Raw genomic sequence first — 24,676 nt, forward strand, 5'->3', positions numbered from 1 at the left:
CTAATCTTGGCAAAGGAGCCTGCTTCCCACAGAAACACTCCAGTCTTGACAGTTTGTCACCGACCCCATCACTTCCTGCGTTTCCTTCTCCTCAGTGAGTTTCATCTCTAACCATGTGCCTCCAACACTGCAGCCCTCTGAGCTGAAGACTGGCCTGTTTGTAGCTGTGAAAGAGCCGTTAAACCTCAGCTGTACTGTACATTTTACCAATGCAGAGTTTCCCTGAGTGGATCCAGTAGATGTCCCAGGAGGCGGCTGATTTTCTGCTGGCTAGATTTTTCTTCTCTGCCCATGAAAAGGCTGATTCTGTTACAAGAGGAGTGCTTGTCTGTATTTAGAGAAAACAACTCACAATGAGACACTCAAGACCTGATGGTGATGGCTCATTCAGTAAAAATGTGTCTATTCTACATTGTTTGTGGCCCTTGATAACACCTACATTTTACATTGATTTCTCACATTTTTTGTTTTTTTAAATTTTCACTTTTCTAAAGCCTTTTACAGACTCTGTGTTCATTTGATTGGAGAATAAAAACAACACATAATCCATACAGAAACTATTCAACAGCTACAGTCCCTATTAAAAAAGTAAAACTGATCACACTGTGTATTTTCCTGACCAATTCTTGCAGTTTGTTCCTTATCAGAAAGTTTCAACTTCAACACTTTTATACATGTTAATTTTTAATAAGATCAGAAGAAAAGACTGATTCAGCAATTTTTTTACACTGGCTGCAGCATGGGGCTCATGAGACCCCAAAACAACGAAGTTAATCACAAACCTTTCAGCACAGTGGGCTGTCTAGCATTTCTACAGTCTGTCTCAAAATTCACTCACAGATTTGCCCTGGAAAAAAAAAAAACTCTTGAAAATTAAAAGTCAAAGCTCTTGAGAACAGTAGAAAAGTGTCAGCTTTAGATCCAACAAACAAAGAAAAAATGACAGTTCTGTTTTGCTCATGCAGTATTTACAGTCAAAAGTGTGACAAAGCAGCACGGTGAGATCCACTAAACTAGGTTTGCTAGTTTGTGTCAACTCTGAAATATTCAATTTCATTTTCTTTTTTCAGAATTTTTTATGGTTCTACTTCAGTTTCTTTTTTTTTGAGACATTAATATTTGTATTAAAAAGAACTGTGTCTACGTGAATATTCCCTCCACTATATCAGTTATTTATAACTCTATACATTTATTAGCTTTTTTAAAAATAGCTGGCCCTTTGAGAAGCATTTGACTTAAGATGATGTGACAGAGGCTGAAAAAAATGCGAGGGGTTTCAGCGCCAATTTAAAATTTCCTGACAGCTTTGTTTCCACACACTTAAAATTGTCAGATAAACAGTACAATTTGAAAAACTCAGGCAACAAGAGTGACAACCAACCAACCAACGATTTAGGGATTCCAGATAATTTCATGTTTGATATTTGACTAATAGGAGCCCTGAGCCCGTTACTGATTGGTCCCGTGCAGCGAGGTATCAATCAAAACTTCTCATGCAGTAACTCTGGATTTTTATCTCAGCCCCAAACACAAAGACAGAAAATAAACAATGAAATGAATCATCAAATGCCGCTCAGCTCACATACACAGGGCTGTACCTCAAACAGATTACACGTGTGTGGTATTTTCTAAGGCACAAATACATTTCTGATCTCTGAACAATTTTCTTTTGTTGCCTCAGGAAATTATCCCTTGAAAAAGTCACAATTAAGTCCAAACGAAATTCACCGTCACATTAAAAAGAACACTTAAGCTGAAACCTCACATACAAAAGTGAGAGTGCTGCTCTCAAAAACAAATCAGGTCTTCCTTCACTTTAACTGTAAGAAACTCACTGAACACATTAAAACACTAAACACTGAAGAGGAGATTAAAGCGACATTAACCCCTCTGTCATGGCTGTAACTGCTCTGCAGAGTTAGTGGTCTACTGCTTCATGGGCGGCCCATCTCCACCGCCTTTCGCCTCTTTGCGTTCTACTTCCAGGCCATCGTCTTCCATCCCTCTCTCCTCTCCGCCCTGGAACATGTCATGGGTCCATTTCGGGCTGCTGCCTCCTTTACGGTAGACGAAACGACCGCGGCGTGTAGGGAAGGCACCTCGGCCTCTTCCACGGTTGTCTACCCAGGTTTTCTCTCCATCACGGTCGTCGTGCTGGAAGGGGAGGTGAAGAGTAGGATATGAAAATCAGAGGATAATCACTTCGCGATAAAAACTCAACTTTGTAATCCTTAATTTTTTATCAGAAATATTATTTTTAGGGGTGCACCAATCCCAATTTTCTGGCCTATCATCAATCTTTAAAAAGCCTGACCTGCCGATACCGATTTTTATTTTTTATAACTGTCAGCATATACCTTCAATGTTCCAATCTTATTTTATTGAAAATCATTGAGCAATACCTGTGAAACAATGAAATCTTTATTTTTTTTAACTTTAAACAACCAATAAAGTGTTTTGAGTTTTAGGTCTCAGAGCAAAAAGCAACAATGGCTGGCTGTCAGACCTTCCTGGAGGTATATTAGATCAGTTTCATATGTACGGATGGGCCGATCACTGGTCCCCAAAATAAAGGAAATCGGCACAGATCGATCGGCTAAAGGGATCAGTGCATGTCTAGTTATTTTGGGGGCTCTTTTAGCTTTTATTAAGTAGAAACGCTAGGAGCAGATATTGAGGGGTGACATGCAGCAAAGGGTTGCAGTAATTCATCTCTACTATAATATGTTCAGATGTCTTCATTGCAAAAAGTTTTAAAACTCTACTTCAGCAAATAAATAGAAAAAGATCTCCAGGGACTCACCAGGTAATACTTCCTGCTCTTAGGAGTGTATTCAGGGTCCCACTCCTCCTCCGGGGGGCGCACTGCAGGATTGTTATTGGCAGGGTTTCCATTGCTGTTGTTGCCCGGGTAGTTTCCCCTGTTCCATCCTCTCCCTCTGACTCTGGGGAACTGGAATAGAAACAACATACGATCAAAACTCACAGTCAACGTTTCCTTCAAACCCAGGGACAACAACAACAACAACAACGATAACAACAACAACAACATATAAACAAAAGCCACTCTGATGGAAATCAGGCATTCGTTTAGTGATGAAGTTCCACTAATTTGCGCTACGTTACCTTAATAAAAATCAGGTAGTGCATGGAATATGTATGATAGTGTCATCATCATCATTATCATCATCATCATCATCATCCACATTATGTTCCTTAGCATTAGGAGGAAGGAACAGAGCAGAGAAGCGCAGTCTACTGTGATGCCATTAGGACAGAGAATTGCAAGAAGATGAGATGTCAGTACCTCAGTGAAAAAAAAAACAAATGCAGCAGAAGAGATGAAGACAGCAGAGAAACAGGAACTTACAAATCCACGGCCTCGGCCTCGTTCTGGGTTGTGGCCCTCGTAATGCCCGGGGCCTCTCTCCGGGGGCCCGCCGTAGTCCCGAGGAGGGTAACGGGTGTGGCTGTAGCCCTCCTCTGGGTGCTCCATCCCCTCTCCCATGTATTCTTTACCTTTGTAAGGGGGATAAGGGGAGGGAGAGGAGGAGGAGGAAGAGGAGGATGGGGAGCGATCACGCTTCTTCTTTCCCTTCCTGTGGGGAGGAAAAGTCAGAAATCAGCTCCAAAATGGGATTCTGAAGTTTAGAGGAATAAAGTACAATTTCTTTTAGAGTGGTTACGTTGCGCTCTCTTACTTCCTTGGAGGAACAAAACTTAATGGCCTGAAGCTGAATTTGTCATTGTTTGTTCTTTTACAGCCAAAATACACCAGATGTGGTTTCAGTCAGGTTTCTTTTTAAGTCCTTCCCATCAAGTCACATTAGATCACATTAGATCCGCTGCATCCCTGCTCCGGCGGGTCACAGCAGATACACAATAAAGTGCCAGATGCTGGAGCTGAGATGCATCAATTTACAAAAAGCAGATGAATAGGGCTTGGACGATATGCCATTCTTGCCATTCGATTCTATTGCAATTTTTGGGGTGCCAATCCAATTTGAATCACGATTCTTAAATTTTTACGATTTTGCAATTTTTTGTTTGCTTTTTTAACACCGGACCATGTGAGAAAGTTAAATGATGATGATAATGTCCACAGGTTACATCAGGAGCCATACTTCCCCCATTAAGTGCACATCACATGAGTCATAGAGAAACATTTCACCCTCTGCTGGAGAAAAGTGGTAACTGTTTTTCAATCCAGTTTATGAACGAAGACTGAAATAAAGAATTTGAATTTAAAAAAAAATAAAAAATATCACATTTACCTATTTTCGATTTTTTTCTCCCACCCCTACAGACCAAGCAGGATAAAAACGACCTGAAAATGTCCACTGACTTTCAAAATAAAACAAACCGTGTCAAACCAGATTGTATTTAGCTTGACTATCACAAAAAAACAACATAATGGGCCCAGCCAGGCTAGAAGTTAACAGGTTAGAAGTTTTACAGCCCAACATGAACAAGGAGAGGCTCATTATTAAGGTGGGAACTGAGGGAACACCTCAGCCTCCCAACTCAGGCTGTCTGAAAGTCCTGCAACTTGCTGGACTGAACATCCAGCTGGTTTAAGTTGACGGATGAGAGAGCACACAGTCAACAAAAAGAAAAGAGTTTGACCGGAAACACATCTGGTGCATAACTGGCATTGAGCATAAAAGCATTACAATCGTTGCAAATTAAGACTATAGAGCACAACAAAGGCAAAACAATTTTCTCTGCCTTTTGTTTGTTTAACACGTCGTCAAAACAGTCTTAGACTTTTTTGTTTATTTGTTTGTTTTTTAACTGAGTTATGGACTTGGAACCTACTTGGATTTCTTGTGGTGTTTCCCAGATTTCTCAGAGGACCTCTCTCTGCTCGGTCCTCGGGAGCCTCCTGGGCTCCTGCCTCCTTCACGCTTGTAGTCCTTCCCTGCAAACCTCTTACGCCTTTCAATATCCAGGCGCAGGTCCATGACATCGCCTTTAAACTTATCCTGTAAAGACATGTTTGTTAGCCACACCGGAGCTGTTTTAAATACCTTTAATGTAATTTTTGAATAAAATGTGAGAGTTTCAAAAATAAAGACTCCACAGATGGCAGACAATACACTTGTAGCTTATGCATGTGTAAGCAATGTGTTCCCTCTAGTGGTGAAGATAAAATGTGACGACAGAGTAGAAAATTAAACATTATACTTAAATATTTTGGTTTAAATGCAGCAAAAACATGTGGAAGATGATTCTTATTTTGTAAAATGGTTTCTCACATTTGAAGATAAAAGTGTTTATGGAAACCAGCAGCATGCATGTAGCTTTTAAAAATAGTTTCTATTCATACTTTTGTTTCTGTGGCTTGTTTTTTACCCTTTTCGAAAAAATACTTACAAGGTAAAGGCATTGATAAGCGTCCCTTGAGAGGCTTGGACTCAGCATCTTAATTCACTTCCTTTTAGCCTTTGCTTGGGTTCGTACATACCCAATCAATAACCATATCTCATAGGCTGGGGGGGCTTGCTTGGCACTTACAAAACACAATTGGGCTCTTTCTGAATTAGAAATATGCATCCTTTGAAAGAAAAGCACAAAGCTGAACACTGCTGCTTTGGATCGTCTCATATTTGCTTGTTCCAAATACGGCAAAGTTCAAAAGGGCGGGTCACCTTGTAGCTCGACTCCTCCATATCCTCAAACAGGTGAGAGTGCCTCTTAAAGGCACTGGGGGATACATCAATTCTCCTGGGGATGAGAAAGAGTGGATGTCAGGTTTTAAAAAACAGACTTACGAGGGATAACCTGAATTAATTACCATGACACATGTGCTGTTTCTACCTGTGGATTTCCGGGCTCTTCCTTGGCTTCATCATTTCTACCTCTGCAGCTTTTCTTTGGTACATCGCAAACCGCTCACTTAAAGTCATGTCTGAGGAGTGGAAGTGTTGAGCTGCAAATACAGGACAGAAAAACGGTTATTAAGCGTAAAGAAACTAACATTTTCAAGAAGTTAAAGGGCTCATCTTGAAAGCAAACTCACAAGTTCCTGTTGTGATCCTGAGTCAGCAGAAATTTAGCACAGCTCATACTTTACCTTTGATGTAGTGCACAATCGAGACTATGTGCTGAGCAAACAGCTCAGAGGGGCTGCGGCGGAGCTGAGCCGACTGCAGGTGCTGAAAGATGGAACGAAACTCTGGATCTTTCTTAGTGGGATTGAGGAGATCTCGAGGCATGAGGCGCTCTTTCGAGAGGGAGGCTCTGGAATAAGAGGAGAGAGAGGAATATGGATTAGACACGGTGCTGAGGCTTCAAAAACCACTGAACTTATTTGCAATATTATAAGACAAAGGGGTTAAAGGTATGCAGGGAGCCTCAACCTGCCAAATGTGTTGCCACATTTTATGTTTTTCTTTTGATGTTGCAAAACTTTCTTTTCTTTTCTTTTGTCAAGCACTTTGTGTTGCCACTATTGGGCATGAAAAGTGCTCTATAAATAAAGTTTGATTGATTGATTGATTGATTGAAATGTTAAATGTGACTGTCTGGCTACTTCATCGTTTTAAAGTACATGAAAAAAGTACATAAAAGTTGAATAAAGAGAAGTAATATATGGTTCAAGGGCATTAAATGTGTGACATGTTTTGACAGATTTTTACTCTGTTGAACAGAGAAAATTCTACAAGGAGGGGATCATTTGTGTGTTTTTGTTGTCTTAAATTTCAGACCATCACAGTAAAAATGCAGAGCAGAAAACTCACCCTGGCAACTCATCTAAAGACCCATATTTGAGTTCAAAATCCTCCCTGGATGAAGACAAGCGGCGAGGAGGCGACCCCTCCTGAGGAGGGAAAGCTCCAGGGAACAGAGGTCGCTCCTTCTCCCTGGAGGTGACAGGAGGTGGGGACGGACTCCGTCTGGACTTCTCTTTCTCTTTTTTCTCCTTCTTCTTGGACTTCTCCTCTTTCTTGGAGCTGTGCTTGCGGCTTCGGTACATCTCCTCCATGTGATCGATGGACTCTGCGTCTTCAGCATCTCTCCGGCTTTTCTCTTTGACCGGTGGGTAGGATGTGGAGTAGGTGGGCTCGTCCCCCCACTTCCCAAAAATATCCCGAGCGGTGAGGGTGGGTTTGACCTCGCCCTCCTCTTCCATGTCCGTCTCTTTCAGCCCGTGTGACTTGAGGAACTCCTCTTCTCCAGCGTCAAAGAAAGGCAGGGTCTTGTCCTCCTTGGACTCGGTGAAAGAAGTGGACGAGATGTTGAACAGGTCTCCAGATTTACTTCCTTTCTCCTGTTCTCTGTCTGCGGTGCTCTGCTCCTTTTCCCGACCGTTCTCTTTTTCAGCAGCCTGCTTTTTGTCTTTGTTCTCAGCCAAGAACCTGAAACAGGGAACAGAACTTAGATTTATAAAACCATCATACTGAAATGAAAAGTGCATGAGGACTACATATTTTAAATTTTATCACAGACTGGGATAGAAAATATAAAAATACACCGAGGATGGGAGGACAGTAAAATTGGACTCTTATTAGCTGTCTTTTCTGCTTTGTCAGCATTTACACTGAGCAAAACATTCAAACTATTTCATTATTAAAGTTTTAGCACTGCCAAAGTTGTATAGCTAAGGACAAATATAGTAGCAACATGGGGTTTACAATGACTGATAACTCCTTAAAATCGATTTTTCAAAGTGCATACATTGGTAAGCCCATCCCCAGTGTCAACAGTAGATCAGGACTCACATTGCAGTGATTATACTCACGTAACCCACACCGTTTCATACAACTTCCTCTCAGTGCACAGAAAAGGACAACAGCCGTCTACATTTTCATTGCACTTAAAATCAGGAGTCTTATGTTTTCCTTTTTAACCTTTATTCTTCCAAGGATCTTTGAAAAAGGCTAAACGTGTTTGAAAGAAAAATAACGTTCATCATTTGTTAGAGAAATGAAAAGGAAAACACTTTGATTACGCTGAAATGAGAGAAAGGTAACAGGCATACTTTTTGAAGGCGGCAGAGATCACAGTCTTATCTCCAGCTTTGACCACGTCTTCCTTTGAGAAGAAGCCGAAGCCTCCAAAGGAGGCCGTTTGTCCCAGCTTTGTCGGGCTCTTTGCAGGAGGCGACACGCTGCCAATGGTTTTCCACAGAGGACCTCCACTCCCGGGTCCTTTGCTCTCTGAACCAGCAGGCGTTTCCTCCTTCTTAGAGTCTGGACTGGTTTGTTTGGGACTGGCGTCATAGTCGATCCATTTCCCTCCTGAAGCCTTCTCGATGGCGCTGCCGTCCGCTGCCTGCATGGGTTTCTCTGCTGGGCTTTCTGTCAGCTTGTCTTTTCGGTCCTTTGAGCCCTTTCCTTTGCTGCTACGGTGACGCGGGGACCCAGAGCGGGAGCGAGAGGAGTAGCTAGAGCGCCTGGAGCGTCGAGATCTCCCTGAAGAAGAGCGGTCAGAGTAGCGCGAGCGGCTGCGGCTACCTGAACGCTTTCTTGGAGTACGGGAGCGTGAGCGCCCCCTCTTGGGGCTGTGCGAGTGGTGGTCCTGGTCATGGTAGCGATCGTGCCAGCCGCCCCCACCTCCTCCTCCTCCACCTCCACCCTGCCAGTTAGCTTTATACCCATAGCCCCCGCCTCCTCCTCCTCCGCCTCTGTTCTGGTAATGGCCTCGTTGGTAGTAGCCTCGGTTTCGGCCACGGTAGTGGTAGGGCCTCCGGTAGCCTCGGTTGTAGCCTCTGAAGCCGCCTCTGTTGTTCTGATAGTCCCTGGTGGGGTAGTTTCTGTAGGACGGAGAGTGAGAGCGAGAGCGGGAACGAGACCTAGAGCTGAACGAGAGAGGAGACAAAAGAGGAACAAGATGTTACTGTGGGCTGAAGACAGCAGCAACAAACCATCTTCTCCTGCTGGAAAAGAGCCGGAAACACCAGCAACCCCTTAACACGTGAGGGCCACTATGTTTCTAAACGTCCCTTCTTTCCCATTAAAGAGGGGGTATTCTGCTTTCTCATATTTTAAACATGGATCTAAACAATGCTAGATGTTGATTCCAAATGTGTGCAGATTTTCAAACAGCTACATAGTCAAATGATGTAGAAATTCCTGACTCTGTCCGTAAACTGCTCAAAAAGCTCTGTTCCAGTTATGGCACAAGCTCTACACACAACTTACTAAAATAATAATGTCTGGATTATTATGGAATGACTGGTTTATGACACTTTCAATTTGCAGGCCTCAAATGCCAATCAGAGGGAAAGGGGGGTTTGGATTGGGGAGACTTAAAGAGACAGTAGCCAACATACCCCCTCTTTAAGCTTCCACTGAGCCCTAAGGTGAAAAACGACTTAAATCTCAAAGAAAGTGGATTCCCGCAGAGCAATTATGTTGATTGAATCTGTTTCAAGGTAACTTAAGGAAGAATTTTAAGGTACGTATCTTATTTAACTTGTAACTAGTTTTACAAAATTAAGTTTACGTAAACTGTGAGGAGTTTTTCCTCAGGATGCAGATAGCTAAACTGAAAGATTATCTCTTTTATTCTGGTGGCCTGGTCAGGCAATCACCACAAACCAGTAGATAAAGAAATTCAAAATGACAGGAAGGTGCAAAAGCTTAAAAATTAGATATGAAAGGCTGACCTAAAAAGAAATCCTTTATTATGTGACAAGTTATTGACCAAAGCAAATGAAAAAAAGTGTTAACCCCTTATTAAGAAACTGCATTTTATATAGATAGATAAAGATAGATAGATAGATAAAATACTTTATTAATCCCAGAAGGGAAATTCATGACATTCATATGGCATGATATAGACAGGACTGATATCTGTTAAATGACCAGCAAATGAAAAATATGTCAAACACTGATTGCAACAGTGACTGACTTTGTGTTATGAAAACTTCAGACAAAGCATTCTTCATATTTCGGTCCCATACTAGATGTACATAATGAGTCAGAGTGATCCCAAAAATATACTCTGTGTAGCTTCAACAAGCAGCAAGATTTCCAGAACTGTCAGCAGGGGGCAGTATAAGCCCAGTGATGCAAGAAAAGTACTCCCAGTGAGCATGGAGTCAAAGGAGAAGCAGCTTCACTGACACAAACAACTCTAAAATCAGAACAGCAAGACAGAAATGAAATAAGACTTCCAGTCAAAGACAGAAAACTCGTCATCATGACATCAAACAGTGACAAAAAAATAGAACAGTAAACCTCTGCTGATCTGATTTTGTTATTAATGCACAAACCTGCTGCAGAACAGTGAAAGGAGGAGGTAAAGATGTGATGCTAACTGCCCTGATAGTTTTAAACTTCAACACAACCTTCAAAGAACAACATTGATGCAAACACACGTCTGTCATCTCTCTGCTTACCCCTTCCTCTTCTTCATTTGATCAGCTCTGGTTGCTGCAGTAAACATGAAGTGCACGCTGTGACACTCTAAGGTCCGTTTTGCAGACAGGTTGCCGCCAGGACACAAGCTGCTCTAATCCACAACCGCAGGAGGCAGTGAAGGGTTGGGGGAGGAGATACAGCACCTATCTTTCTATTTAGACAATCATTGACGTGCGGTGTAGCAATGCTCCTCAGCAAAAACAATCCACTTCAACAAATCCCATTGTCTAACTGTGTTTAATCTTGGTGCCTCAAACACAAACATGAAGGCAGTGAGAGTGGAGAGCGCTCCCTACTTTAAATGAATTCATAAATAAATAATAAACTGGTGAGCACACGGTTTTCAACATTGACTTGTTCAATCAGTAACACACGTCACAAAACAAACAAGAGCTGATGCAAATTTGCCCATGGCTTAGTCAGACTCTTTCCCACGCAGGGAAAACATTTACGCAAATTAAGAACAAACCTGGAAGGAGTCGTGCCTTGAAAAAAATAAAAACAGATTTTTATTTTTTACAGCATTCTCTTGTTACAAGAGTGAATTAAAAAGCAAATCCTAGATATTAGTGGCTTTATTAGGATGTTAAGAAGCCACCTGGTAACCTAGTATCCTAGCATCAAAGGGGGGCTCTTCTGTAACATTTTGGGACCAGTGATGGTTAAAGCATCTTTTGCTTCACCCAACTGATCCGTTTCCCTATTTGATTGAAATTGATTGGTTGTAGGACACTCTTTTTAGAGCACTAACTGTGGTTAGATGTGTAAAATGATTTCAGAAGCAATCAAGCAGTTAATAGCTTTTAAGAGACTTCACATTCAACATGTGACCTTATATACTTATATCCTTTGCAGAAGTGCCAAAAACTGACGTTCTTCGATGCCGACTGTAGAAACACCTTAAAGTGATACTCCGGGATGGAACAAGTTGGGTCCTATCACAAGGTTTAGGGCAGAAATTACCCCTACAGCAGTGTTTTTGTGCAGCAGAAGCCCAGAGCGCTCGCACCAAACACCCCCTCCCTGCTTCTCTGCCGGTTTCCTCTGCACTCAGACGGGGCCATATTTTACTTGACCAAAAACACAAATAAACGGACTCCCACCGAAAAAATCTGATATCGGTCTGCATTCAGGCTTTATTTAGAGAATTTTCAGCGCGTTACTTTCACACAAAAACACCGCTAAATAAGGCTCTAGTTCTCATCGTGTCCTAAAACGGCACTACCTCCGCTGCAGAGTCACAGCTGGCTACGAGGCGCAGACCGATATCAGCACATTTAAATCTGAGGCTCCCTTGAACACAACTCTCATGGGACGGTTTGAGACTGTCTAAATATTAGACACTTAGGTGACAACCTCATGTTTTCCCCTTTTTATTTAAACATTTATTTTGACCACAAACCGAGTTACAACTTCAACTGACCAGATGAGAAGGTTAGGATGAGGTTAAAATGCCAATCACTGATCAAAAAGAAAATGCCAAGATCAGCCCCATCTGATACTTGGGATCAGGACTGGGACATCCTCAGTATTTTTTGAACGTGTTGGAGACTTTTTGGTCTTGGATATAATAATCAAAAAAAGGATCATTTCAAGTTAGAAAATTCAGAGTTACACTGTAAATTTAAGCAAAAAAAAAAAAGGAAGTTGAAGATTATGTTCAGAAACTGGATTTACCTATAACGACGTTTTCTGGATCTTGAGCGGGATCGACTTCTTGAGTGAGATCTTGAGTATGATCTGGATCTTGATCTTGACCTAGATCGGGACCTTGCAGGAGAACCTGGAGCCTTCGACATCTTTCCACTTAAGCCAGTTTATTTATTCACCTCCTAAGAAGACAAAAACATGAGAATGATTTTATTCAGCGGGTTACAAGTTACTAGATAAGCAAATATTTTGCAATCTAAGTGCAGTCTTAATATCGGGACTCAGCAATCAGATCTGGAATGGGTGAGAAACCAAAGGTCATATTGAGCAATTTTTAACAGGAACATCAGCGTTCAGCTCTAACGAGGGTCCATGTTTAATAAGATTGTAGCGCAGCGTGTTTTCAGACCTGCTGACAGGCTGGAACTGGTCAGCATACATGACACCCTGCAGCCTGTGATCAGATTCTCTGCGCCTATCTGCTTTCAAACCTCCCGTCAACACGCCCCCTGAAGCCCCAGATGACCGCAAAGTGTCAGAGAGGAATAAATCAGTGATAACACGTAACACCTTTAAAGCTGAAACAAACAGCAGGAGCAGCGTGTTAACATGCACACCAGCTGGCAGCGGTATAAAAAAAAGCTTTGCTGTGCAGCAGGAAGTGAAGGCTCAGGTGTTTCTGTGGGCGAAGGACTGACTCTGTGGCAAGTGGATCTGGTTCCTCACGTCCAGACCCCAATCAAACCCAATGAGTGTTAGCTGATACATGTTCTTTAACATGTTGAACTAGATGCAAAAAGAGCCGGATGTTGCTACAAACTACTTCAGCTACCTTCCTGAAGAGTTCCAAAGCTAATTCTCAGTTAAATCAGTCTGGTGATGCCAGATGAGCAAGATCTGAAGGCTCTTTCTGCAGCACTAGATACAATTCCATCTTAATAGCGCCCACAAGGTCAGATACAACCAACAAAACAAGATTAAGAGTATACATCCTCTACTTTTCAATAACATGAATCAGAGGAGTCTAGCCAAAGCTACACAATCAGCTGCTGAGGAAAGTTGTGTCCTGCTCTGTAAGTTTCTAAAGGTCATCAGAGACAGAAGACCATGAACCACTACCCCCATTCAAGAAAGAAAAAACACAGAGACTAGTGATATTTCAAACCCTGACTCATTCTGTAAAGTTTTGAAGTGTTGTTACTGTTCTTTTGTTTCCACATTACCCTAAACATAGCACAGCTTTTGCTTCCTCTAAATATGTCTAAAAAAAAAGGTAAATAGTCTTTGGGGGGTTTAGAAATAAACTGTCAATGTTTGCCACAACAGATGGCACCACTCATCTGTAAAGCATGTGTTTCCTCACGACTGACGCCAGCCGTCACTCTCTGCTACGATGCCAACCGGAGAAACAGAGATGAAGAGGCACAGGAAAGAAAAAGTTTCTCTAAAGGAGGATAAATTAAGTGATAAATGAAGTGGAGAGGTGATGTTTTTTTTGTCAGAGCATCTGAAGCAATGAATAACTTAAAAACCGACAAAAGAACAGTAAATATGAAATAAAAAGCCAACTGTTTTAGAAAAAGAGATGCTGAAAGTATGCTAATTAGTCAACATAATCCATCCAAATGGCTGCAGGTTATGTAGATTTGACAGTACTGACTTACTAGCAAGGTTATTATGGTTTTTTATTTTATTTTTATTTTTTTGTAACTATTTTGCACTTTTTGTTTTCACTTTCAGTTTAGTTGTAATAAGTTTTTAAAGCAGGTTTTCTAGTTTTGTTTTGATTTTATTTGTTTCAGAATTAGTTTGTCTTTTTGTTTTATGGGGGAATTTTCCAGGGTGACAACAATGTCAGAAAAAGCGTAATAAAAACTTAAAACATCATACCATTATCAAAAATGTGTTAACTGAGGACAAATGAACAACTACCCTCATTGAACAATTAAATCTGTCACTCACTGTTGATCTGTCTGGCCACCGGGCAAATGGTAAGAAAAAAGAAAAACCAGATTAGGGAGTTTATGTATGAGATTTTTTCTATAATTTCTTTTCTTTTTTTGTTGTGTTTTCATTAGTTTTGTAAACTTACAATACAGTTTGAATTATTCTCTTTTAGTTAAGTTAACCTCTTGTTTTGGTTGTTTTGTTAGTTTTTCTTTGCCATTATTGTCAATAAAACCTACTTTTTTTGGTTTATAAAAACAAGCAGTGAGGTGTCGATCTCCATCTCAAGTGCATAGTCATATTCATCTGTGATCAACATTTTAGCTGACCTTCTAATCTGATTATTGACGCTAGCAGTCACTGAGCACAATTTACTAATGTGACTATCCACATAGGGAAAAAATGCTAACTGGGACATCCCTAAAAGCATTATTTAGAATTGAAAAAATCTTTTTCTTAAAAAATAGACTTGAAAATAAAAGATAAAGAGCTTGTTGAGTAATCTTGACCTCCCAAAGCCAGTTACTAAGCCAGTTATCTCCTTCATCTTGTTTTGTTCCTTTTTCTTCACAACTTTTTCTTCACACTTGTATCACACATCTCTAGGATGTGTACAATTATCTAGCAGTTATCAAAAAAACATGATAATTTTTAAGTGTAGAAAAAAAGAAGATCTCAGGAGATAAAATTCGTGCTAAGGGAAAAAAGTAATTTACAGTGTCCTTCCTGCTGCCGGAAAGCCAGGTTTTTATAACGACGTCTAGAGTTGTGTTTATCTCTACCCACCCTTCCATAAAATGAAGCTCAGAGCATCAGGGAGTCTGACAAAGCAGCAGCAGCCCGGGAGCAGGTGAGTTTGCCTCAGTGCAGTCAAGCAGAGAGAAATCTTTTATGACCACAGGGATTCCTTAAAGTTGAAGAGGCAGCGTCCCTGGTGCCAATGACGTCAGGCTGTTATTCTAATATCACAGTCCAAGCCTGGAGTGTTCGCACTTTGTTCAAGATTTCCTCCAATGAAGGGGATTAAAGCAGTGAAATGCCTGTTTCCTGTGATGTTTGGAGTGACAACAGTTGCTAGGCAGTTAACAATGGTTGCTACGTGTTCGAAAAACAGTGTTCCCTGTCTGCCCTTATCCAAAGAGGACAGTTTGATGGCCTTTTGAGACCTCTGGGGGCATTCAGAGAAACAAACGACCCCGTATACTTCTTTCAGTGAGCTTCAAACTTTCAATAGTCTTATTAGAGGTAACCTATACCTCTTTGAAAGGCTCAGTCTTCTTTTGTTTGAGAGGTGATATGATCCTCGAGAAGCAGGTTTTACTGGGTGGGTTTTCTGGTGTGATGTACACTAAAAGACAGAAGCCAGTATAAAATTTGACTCTGCTCTTCAGATTTGCCTCAAACAACGATCAGAGGGATAAAGATCTGCTCGTACACCCTGACCACAAATGTTAACTTTGCATCTACTCTTTCAATGAAACTAAACCAGAAGTGGCGCAAAGCCCGAACAGTTTCAAGAGCCTCCTTATCAGTTCTGCATGCTCCTTCAGACACTGAATGAGGCACTTTGTACCGGCCCAGAGCACACAAACATTTCATATGCTCCTCATCTGCCTAGCTTCACCTGCTTCTCCTCGTTATATCAGTCTCCTGTGGTTTAAACAGCACCACTCATGGTATGACGCTCTGCAAAGCGGCTCGACTGGTTGCGTGGGTTGATGCTAAACGAAAGCAAAAAACAGAGAGCCATCCAAGTAAAGACACATACATTATAACTACAAAGGGGAATGCATGTGTGGGTGAAACCTACAAACCAGAGAGGCCTCTAACAGCAGATATAACTGGGTTTGAAATTCAGTTGATACCAAATTCAGTTTACTTTGAGAAGTCTGTGAAAAAGCTCTGGAAAGTGTATAAAAGTATGATTTCAGTATCGATCCTCGTCTAAAAAGAAGATTCTTTCATCTCCTGGTTACACAGCCTCACAGCTGAAGACGGAGCAGTCATAACGCTAGATAAAACCTGTTTTCATGTGCTCGCAAGCAATGTCAAGAAGAAAAAGCAATAAGTTACCAGAGCAGGTCACAACCAGCACATGTAGGTTAAGGGGAATTATGACACCAATAACACTTTGCGTACAAGTTTGGATATGTTTTAGAAAGTTTTGCTTCATGAAGACGACTCTGAATTGTGTGATGTTTATTTTTGTGCTGTTGCTTCTGTTTGAAGAGCATTGGGCCAAATGTTCAGGTCAATGTCCTGGCTTAACTCATCCTCCAGGTCTGCCCTAATCTTTACAAAGGATGTGGTTTCAAGGGAAGATCTACAACCGTGTATCCTTCAGATTAACCTTAATCAAAAGGGATCATCAGCATAACATCAAAGCCTGAAGTCAAATAGCTTTTGTATACTTTGAATAGACATTGCATCCTAAGACTGTCTCTTTTTCTAGGGTGTTGCTGTCAAAGAATCACTCCTCAAGGCATAAAATTATGTCATTTAAACTATTGTTTATGCATCAACCATGTCTCAGATACATCTAATTCCAAAGGTATGCCGAATTAACAGTCATAAATGTCAACTAGGAAGAAAAACCTCGTTTAATCCACACTTTTCCCTTTATAGCTGACCATGTTAATTTTGTTCATCGTCATCATTTGAGGTTTGTGCAAACAGCCAACATACAGAGCTCATGTACTAATGAGTGCCACATTAACAGCACAAACACACATACAAAACTGACGGAAAAAATAAAGTTAAACGTTTTTTCCTCACGTACTGCTGCGGGGACACCGCACTGCAGTCACTACTTAATTCCACTATAACTGACCAAAGCTATCGATAATGCAAACACTCATGTGCAGGACATTGTGAATCTGTTCGCTGTTAGCAAGGAAACAAATATTAGCGCCCTTCATTTAAAACAGAATTAGGTTTAAATTACCTTTTTCCTCGTTTGCCACAAGCTTGAATGAGGTTATTTTAAGGAGATACAGTTCGCAGAAGTGGAGAAACCTTCGAGGCCAAGCTGCCTGCTCGTCTGGTCCCTCCTTCCTGGTTTTAGGGAGCGCTAACGGATATTAGCACCTCTGCTAGCCTGTTAGCAGTTTCCGACACAGTTAGCAGCAGCGACGGACGCACTACGACTTTAGAAAGAGCAAAGAAGTGATTTGATCACCGTGTCATTCATAGTTGATTATGTCTGTGGACACACCTCTGAGTTTTAACACTGTGCTAAATGCATTTTCTAAAGGCAGCAACATAAAACGGTTTCCAACGACCGCCAGGTCGTATTAGCTCAATGTGCTACCTATCAGTGATGTGTCGGTCGCGAACGATTCGGCTCTAAGAGCCGACTCTTTTAAGTAACAGACGGGAGCCAACTCGGAGCTTTCCTTAGTTGAGAGCAAATTTATTTTGATTCTGTTCTTCATTTTTTTTGTTTGTTTGTTTTGTTTTAGCTTTTCCGGCCAAGCAGCATATGTGGTGTCAAAACTGAAGAGAATGGGAAAAAGAGGAGTTACTGGCAAACAGCACAAGAAGTATACACAAAGGAGGGAGAGAGACAAGAGTGATCAACCCCTCAAAGCTGAGGTATTCGGTTTTTCTTTGATGCCTACCTTAGCTAATTACAAGCCAAAACGGTAACTGATACGCTGCTTTTTTTTATTTTGTTTTCACATTTTGATTCATATGTTGTTCTTTGATTAGTAAAGCTTTGCTATTTTCTGGACTGGGCCTTGTTTAACTGTAAAAAAAAAATGTTTTTCTACTGTTTAAACTATTTTTACTCACAGTGCTTCACTGGGAGTTTGATTATAAAGCCATAAAGATAATTAATATTCATTTTTATGTATTAGTAAGTAATTGTACATATTGCACTGTTTTTAAATAAAATTATGGTAATAAATTAGTTAAGGCAACAAAAATATCTGAGTAGCCACTTGAGAGCCAAAAGTAGTTTTAGTGAGTCGAGCCAAAAAAAATCTATTCTCTCAAAAAAGCCAAAACTCTCCTCACTACCAACGATGGTCAATCCAAGCGGCACAAACACATCCCGCGAGACTTACAGGCTTTAGTGTTGATGTCCTGTCTGCAGGGGGGAAAGGGTCAAATTTCAGAAGGGTTACTATTTAATTATTCAAACAATACCTCGCGAGAGTTAGGTGCTGTTTTAATACATCATGTAAAACAGGTTACAGTAGGAAAAAGAACAACAGGCGACGGATCATCAGTGTATGTTCATCAAATCACTAATTTCCTCCAACAACCGAAGCAGAACACCCCACTGGACTGCTCTGTTGCTTAGCAACCCAAACATTTCCGGTGTAAAGGGGCAAATCTGCTACGTCTTGTCTTTCTATCACATTCCTTTCATCAAAAAAGCTTAATATACTGGAAATGGAAACTGTTTCCGTATGTGTGCTGCTCAAGTGCTGCTCAGGTGTGATTCTGAATCTTCTATATTTCCAGTTTCACTTTAACAGTTTGTAACACGGGACATTTGATTGGGTGAAAAGCAGCAGTTGTTTTACTTCTGGCTGGTCATTTATTGGTTTTGGATCAGTGGAGCTCACCACAGTTATATTTCTATGGCTCTTTATTCTTGGACTCAGTTATAAGCATGACCCAGCTTAAAGCCTTATCTTGTGAGTTGGTATTGTGTATGACTGGAACATATTATCATAATCTCCTTCCACCCAAAAAAGTCTGAAAAACTGCTGAAAACTTGTCTGGTTTTTAATCAGAGAATTAGCAAATGCCTTCTGCGCTGTATTAGATCATTTGTCTCATACGTGTCTCTTACTTTTTACTTCAAAGCTTACTTTTTTAATCCTAAAGATGACACAACAGGTGTTTTTTAAAGTGTATTGTTTGATTTCCAAAGTAGTTTTTCAGGGGTTGTGCTGCTCATAGTGTGCAGGCCTAACAAAGATACACACTGTTTATAAAGTCCTGACTTTTTTAAAGAATTAAAAATTTCTTCTTCTTTATTACGGGAGATGCTCTCCACTCCTCTAAATACACAGTTGCTTGACATTGGTGTCAGTGGAGTTACGCTGCTCAGAGTCTTGTGCACTATTTTTATCAGACTAAAAGCCTCATAACGCCTCCTATCGCAGACACAGATTCCGCACTAACACCACTCAGGCACTGCTGGGACCGAGCCAAACACAGTCAGCTGCTGAAGTTGTAGTGTGTATCATCTCACTGACGTGGCTTGTAGTTTAGCAGTGAAGAGGTAACAGATTAAAACTTTCTTTTAGTTTGTGTAACAATAGTCAGTTTCTGGATTTCAGTCTGAGGCATTTCCATCTGAAGAAATTACCTACTTATGTCTTCTGTTTTAGTAGCATGTATAAGAAATAGTGGAAAAACAAGTGTAGAGGTTTGCACTGATGCTGTACCAAGATAAAATGGAAAGTGCAAACCCTTTTCCAAAACTAAGTTAAGACGCAGTGCAAAATTTTGATTAAAATGTGACTTTTTTGAAAAATATTTTTATATCAAGTTTGATCTTAGAAACACATGGGACAGATGCAGCCCAACATTAAAAAAAAGTTGTGTTTTGCCCCAAAAAAACCTTATGGAACATCTCTCACCCAACTGAATCCATATAAGATAGTTACATGAATAAAAGATGATGTTAACCATCAGCTGCTTCAAAATGGTTTCCTTAGCTTGAAACCAACCTCCTGCTCTTTATTCTGCATCATAACAGCATGACATCCAGTCCACAGCTTGTATAAAGACCCAGTTTGAATGTTAATAACTGTAAGGCATGCAGTGATCAAGTTACCCCTTGTTGACCTTTGGACAAAGATATGCAAACAGTCTCCATTAACTTTCCTTTCCTTTGCAGCACAGGTGTTGAACACTTGAATGAGCCAGAGTTAAAATTAGCATCCCGACAAATCTCTCTTTAGGCCACAATGTGAGAGCAAACATGGCTGCTTGTCTGTCACTCTCTGTTACGAGCTGTTTACGGTCTCGCCGACAAGGTCTGAATACCAAGGGGCAAAAGACGACTTTGATACCGTGAGGTCATGAGACAGAAGTGAAGTAAAGTCAGCGAGATTAAAGGGATTGAGGAGTGTTCAGTCAGTGCAACATGAAACCTGTGGAGCTTTTGTGTCATGATTCAGAAAATAGAGCAAAGAAGGAACAAGTAAACATAAGGTTACCAGGGCCATATGAAGAGAGAAAATATAATAAATGGCTTGAACATTTGTCTAACCATGAATAAACGTTATGATTTTGTGTCACAAAAATTCCATTACTTTGTCAGATTGTGCATAAGTGTACTGATAGCACAATATTTTAAAACTTAATTATTGAAATATATGGTGGCCCTGAGGTTCAACTATCAAAACACTTAATAATGAAAAAAAATCCCCCTAAAACATTTATTGAAGAAAAAATGCATACTGCACAAATTCCAAGAAAAACAAGTTTAAAAAAAAAAAAAAAAAGTTGATATTTATATCAAATAAGATTAAAAAATCCAACAATGTAAAATTGTTTTTGTTTTAAAAAAATATGTTTTGATGTTTTTTTGTTAGTTTATTTATTTATTTATTTATTGTTGTTTTTGTTCTTGTTTTGTTTTGTTTGATGAATTGTTTAAAAGGGTCAAAAAGATTGCGCAGTTGCACATTAAGGCTACCATAGAATACTTTGTCTCTTCTCAGTAACGTTTATTAGGATTTATCTTTGTTTATCTTCCTGCATTGTCTCTCTGGCTGCAATAATGTATTCTTCATGAATAAATTTTGCCACTTTTGTTATTTTTCTAACCAGAAAGTTACTGTTGGTGTAATCTGGTGTCTCTCCTAAGACAAACATAAAATGATAAAATACAACAGGCACGCATGCAGAAGCATGCAGAATAGAAATGTGAATAAACATGACAATCACTGGACTAAAAGGCTTGTTAAAGTGCTTAGTTGATATTAATTCCAAAGTAGTCCTGAATAGACAAATGGCTTAACCAAAACCATCCCCAGATCTGCCTACTGAGTATCTGAGGACTCATCAGATCCCTGAAACTCTGCTCTAGCTTGGAACTCAAGCAGCACTCAACATGTAAACATAGAGTAAAAAGAAAATGCTTACCTTGCAGGGTGACAGTGTGAGTATCATTGACCAGAGCAGAGTCAGACCTCTCAGTCTCCTCGTTTAGAGAAGAAACCAGGGTGGAGGGTGTGAATAAACTGACAAACTGTCTGAGAGCCACTCGGTGAAATCGCATCTCAATTATAAATAGTTCTCTCTCTCTGCTGGCTTTTCGTCTGAATGAAGCTTGTGATGTGATGGGGAGTGTTTCACACTGAGCAATAGGCCTACTCTCACTTAAAATGAGATGTATTTAAAGACCAAAACAGAAAAGTTAAAACATTTGAAATAGACAAGATATATTAACACGAGAAGAGTTTGTCTTTAAGGTTGGTCAGCTACCTCAAATGTGTGTGTGACGGATGTTTTATATTTTAGATCCTGTTGCTTTTGGCTCACATTCAGTGTAAACAGATGCATAATGCCCATCCTCCTATTTAGGGACTCACTGAAGCTCTCTTTATTGAGGCTGTATTTATCCCTGAGGCTCTTATCTCTAGGTCCACATGGATTGGACAATAAAGCAACAAGCATCAGCGTGGGAACTGAGGTAGCAGCCAGAAGAAAGAGCTAGAAGCCTGACCTCATATTATAACACATCGTCAGAGAGTGGGTATGCAAATAGGGTACTGTCCAGGAACAGAGAGAGAGAGAAAAGATGTGTGCAACGGGCTGTAACAAGCTATTTGAATATTCTTGAGGAAGTTGGTGAGTGAAAAAAATCTGTACTGAAGGCCCGAGAAAGACTTACTTTGTCAGAAAAAGGTGCTACTCCATTCCCATCCTGAATTACTGAGCTGAGTTGTCTCTGGTTTAGCAATGTCCTGATGTTTACATTTACACGTTAGCTAAAAGACTTGAGTATAGTAGTTTCCAGCTAATGGCTAACATCATTAGCTTTAAAAGTATTCAGTCATTGAATAGACTTCAGACTGTTACCTAAGGGGCACTCATGGATCATTAAAGACATCTCCATAGGACCATGAGTATTGCGCATAATTTCTTGGCATCCATCAAGTAAATTGTGAAAAAATGTAAATTTCCCTTGAAAAAAGAATTTTGATTCAGGGTTTTCCAAGATGGCTAACCAAAAATATACCTGGCCAACAAGTTTTAAGGTAAGATGAAGTTGACAAAACAGTCAAATCAAGCACAATCAATCAAACAGCTAAACAAGGGAGTCAGAGTCTATGGGTGAACAGTGTTGAATTGGTTTGCTAAGTATGGCTTAAGTTAGCAGAGCTAGCACCACCACACTTCACTTTGCCCTGCAGGTGAAAAAAAAACAAACAAACAATATTTTATCAATAGAATAGAACTTTATTTGTCATTGCAACAAGAACAATGAAAAATATTTTAAATATAAATAAAAAAAATAATAAAACAAAATTAATAAAAAAAAATGTGAAAAATAAAATAAAGTTATATAAAAATAATACATAATGAATAAATAAAATTAATTAAAATTATACAAAAACAAGTAATATTTAATATCTATACATTAAGCCCAAAATTCTTGCTAAGTCATAATGCAGCCATCTGCAAGTGGCAGTAATGCTATAGTGCTCTACCACCTGGATGTAAACAAGCACAGACCAGTGCTACAAGACGAAATCTAGTAGCACAAAATGGTTTGTCAGTATTTTTGTCAAGATTATAGAGATGAAATTGCATGAGGCTGTATCTGGTTAGTCAAGCATTAAAGCACAAAATCGTAGCGATGTGCAACCAACACAGGGGTTCTGATGTTAACTGATCAGTTATTCAGGTGGTGGCTGTTGAGGGTGACAACTTACAGTTGTTGAGTCGACTGCATGTTCACTTTAGTATTGTTGATCAAAAACTGTCCATATCCTTTTTTAGATCTGTGAAATTTAAATTCTCAAAAATTGGCGCTAAAAAGAAAGTCAGGGGACCATCAAAGTTATCAGGGCCCATTTTGTGGGAACCATGAATCTTCATGCAGAGATCAAGAGACAATGAGCCAAAATTGATGAGATACAGTATGTAAATAGATGACAAGCATGTCACATGATGAAAAGCTGTTTAATTGTCAAACAAATTGAGCTTTATCCTCTTGGGACCAGGAATGTAAGAAACTAATCCCAAAGCATTTAATCAGTTAACGGCAAAACAATCACATAATGGTTAAAAGTGAAACCTAAAGGTGGCCTTGGATCATAAATTGCAAGATGAAGTCAAAGTGTGACAAGTGCACCTGTCTCACACAGGTGAAGCTGGTGTGATGCCACCATAAATAGATCAGATCATATTACAGTATAGAGCCCTGTTTAGTACGACAGAGTGCTTAAAAGCATCATTATTCATAGACTGTTAGTACAGATCTGCTTTGTACGGTGAGTGAACGTTGTAATTACAAAGTCACCAGCCAATCCAAAGCAAACATATACAGTCAACATGGCCTCACTGCCTGGTTTCAGTCCAGATTCACATCTCAGCGCCAAATGGCAGCCTGGTCCCAGTGAAACAAGGTCCAGTGTATTCTGTGAGACACTCGATACGCTAGCAACCGTATGACAGATGTAAACTGACCATCAGTCACAGAGGAGAGAGTTCATTTGAGGACAAAGTTACCTGGAAGGTGCAAAGAAAGTGACCACAGGGCTTCTGATATTTGCCTGTTAGATTGCATCAAAGCAAGTGGATGAAAAATCTTTGACACTTTGGCTGGACTTTACTGTCAGAGTCATCTGGGGTCAGAGCAATTCTCTGTGTCGTAAAAAGCCTCAGGCAAAGACATTAAACTGATGTCAAAAATAAAGAGAATCTGTTAACATTTCACTCTTATTTTTGGAGTCTGAAAGTTTTATAAAAGACAGCTCTCCTTAATAGAAGTGACTCAGAAGAACAAGAAGCATTGAAGGTTTAAAACACGATAGGGATGACAGGATTCAGGGGGTTTGGAGCTTGAATCATGGTGGTGATGGACGTCCAGATATCTGCTCCTCTGCTGTTTAAAATTTAATGATTTTCCTTTAAATGTACCATCATAAATACTTGAAACCTTTTCATAGGTGGATAAAAGGTGCAGGTATTTTTAGTTTTTTTTTTTAAAAAGTATCTTTTCTAAAAATCACCTTTAAAAAACAAACTTTACAGGACGCCCCTTCTTACTTAACTGCCCTGACCTTCCATTCCTATTCTTACACAGTTAATATTTTATTATAAATAATTCTACTCTAAATGTTTTTAATTATTGTGTTCGTAAAGGTGAAAAAGTAATCATTATAAGGCATTTAATGTTTAGTTATTTGTGCTTAAGAGTCAATGCTGCCACCTTCTGGTCACTCTGAGACACGGCAGTGGGGGAGATATTTAGATCATATCACACATATGAATAACAACCATATTTTCTACAACCCAGACTCGCAAAATTATGATTGGTTATTCGTCTCATCAGTTAAGGGACTGACGCTCAACCAACAATATGTGCTATGTAGCAAACAACAATGACCAGTGTTGAAAAATGAAGCTGATAAATAAATAAATAAATAAATAAATAAATAAATAAATAAATAAATAAATAAATAAATAAATAAATAAAATTATTAATAAAAATACATTAATTGAAA

At 39.8% G+C, this 24,676-nt stretch overlaps 1 protein-coding gene across 1 annotated transcript; it reads right to left on the bottom strand.

Moving 5' to 3' along the window:
• Nucleotides 1-864: 864 nt before the first annotated feature.
• On the bottom strand, nucleotides 865-17,290 carry thrap3b (thyroid hormone receptor associated protein 3b). The gene is made up of 11 exons (XM_074686875.1): nucleotides 16,912-17,290; nucleotides 12,048-12,202; nucleotides 7,985-8,803; nucleotides 6,744-7,361; nucleotides 6,077-6,243; nucleotides 5,821-5,932; nucleotides 5,652-5,727; nucleotides 4,819-4,985; nucleotides 3,371-3,599; nucleotides 2,804-2,953; nucleotides 865-2,154 (listed from the first exon to the last, which is right to left on the bottom strand). Exons 2-11 carry the CDS (start codon nucleotides 12,167-12,169, stop codon nucleotides 1,927-1,929), a joined length of 2,688 nt encoding a protein of 895 aa, XP_074542976.1. The 5' UTR covers nucleotides 12,170-12,202; nucleotides 16,912-17,290; the 3' UTR covers nucleotides 865-1,926.
• Nucleotides 17,291-24,676: the final 7,386 nt, after the last annotated feature.

This window comes from Halichoeres trimaculatus, unplaced genomic scaffold (assembly GCF_033239565.1).
Source record: "Halichoeres trimaculatus isolate MK-OKI-2021-1 unplaced genomic scaffold, fHalTri1.1 fHalTri1_scaffold_14, whole genome shotgun sequence".
NCBI classification, from domain to species: domain Eukaryota; kingdom Metazoa; phylum Chordata; class Actinopteri; order Labriformes; family Labridae; genus Halichoeres; species Halichoeres trimaculatus.

Coding starts and splice junctions, on each gene's coding strand:
- thrap3b (XM_074686875.1), bottom strand. CDS start 12,169: ATGTCGAAGGCTCCAGGTTCTCCTGCAAGGTCCCGATCTAGGTCAAGA. Junction 6,244..6,743: donor TCTTTAGATGAGTTGCCAGG/GTGAGTTTTCTG, acceptor CTCTTATTCCAG/AGCCTCCCTCTCGAAAGAGC. Junction 5,728..5,820: donor AAGAGCCCGGAAATCCACAG/GTAGAAACAGCA, acceptor TCTCATCCCCAG/GAGAATTGATGTATCCCCCA.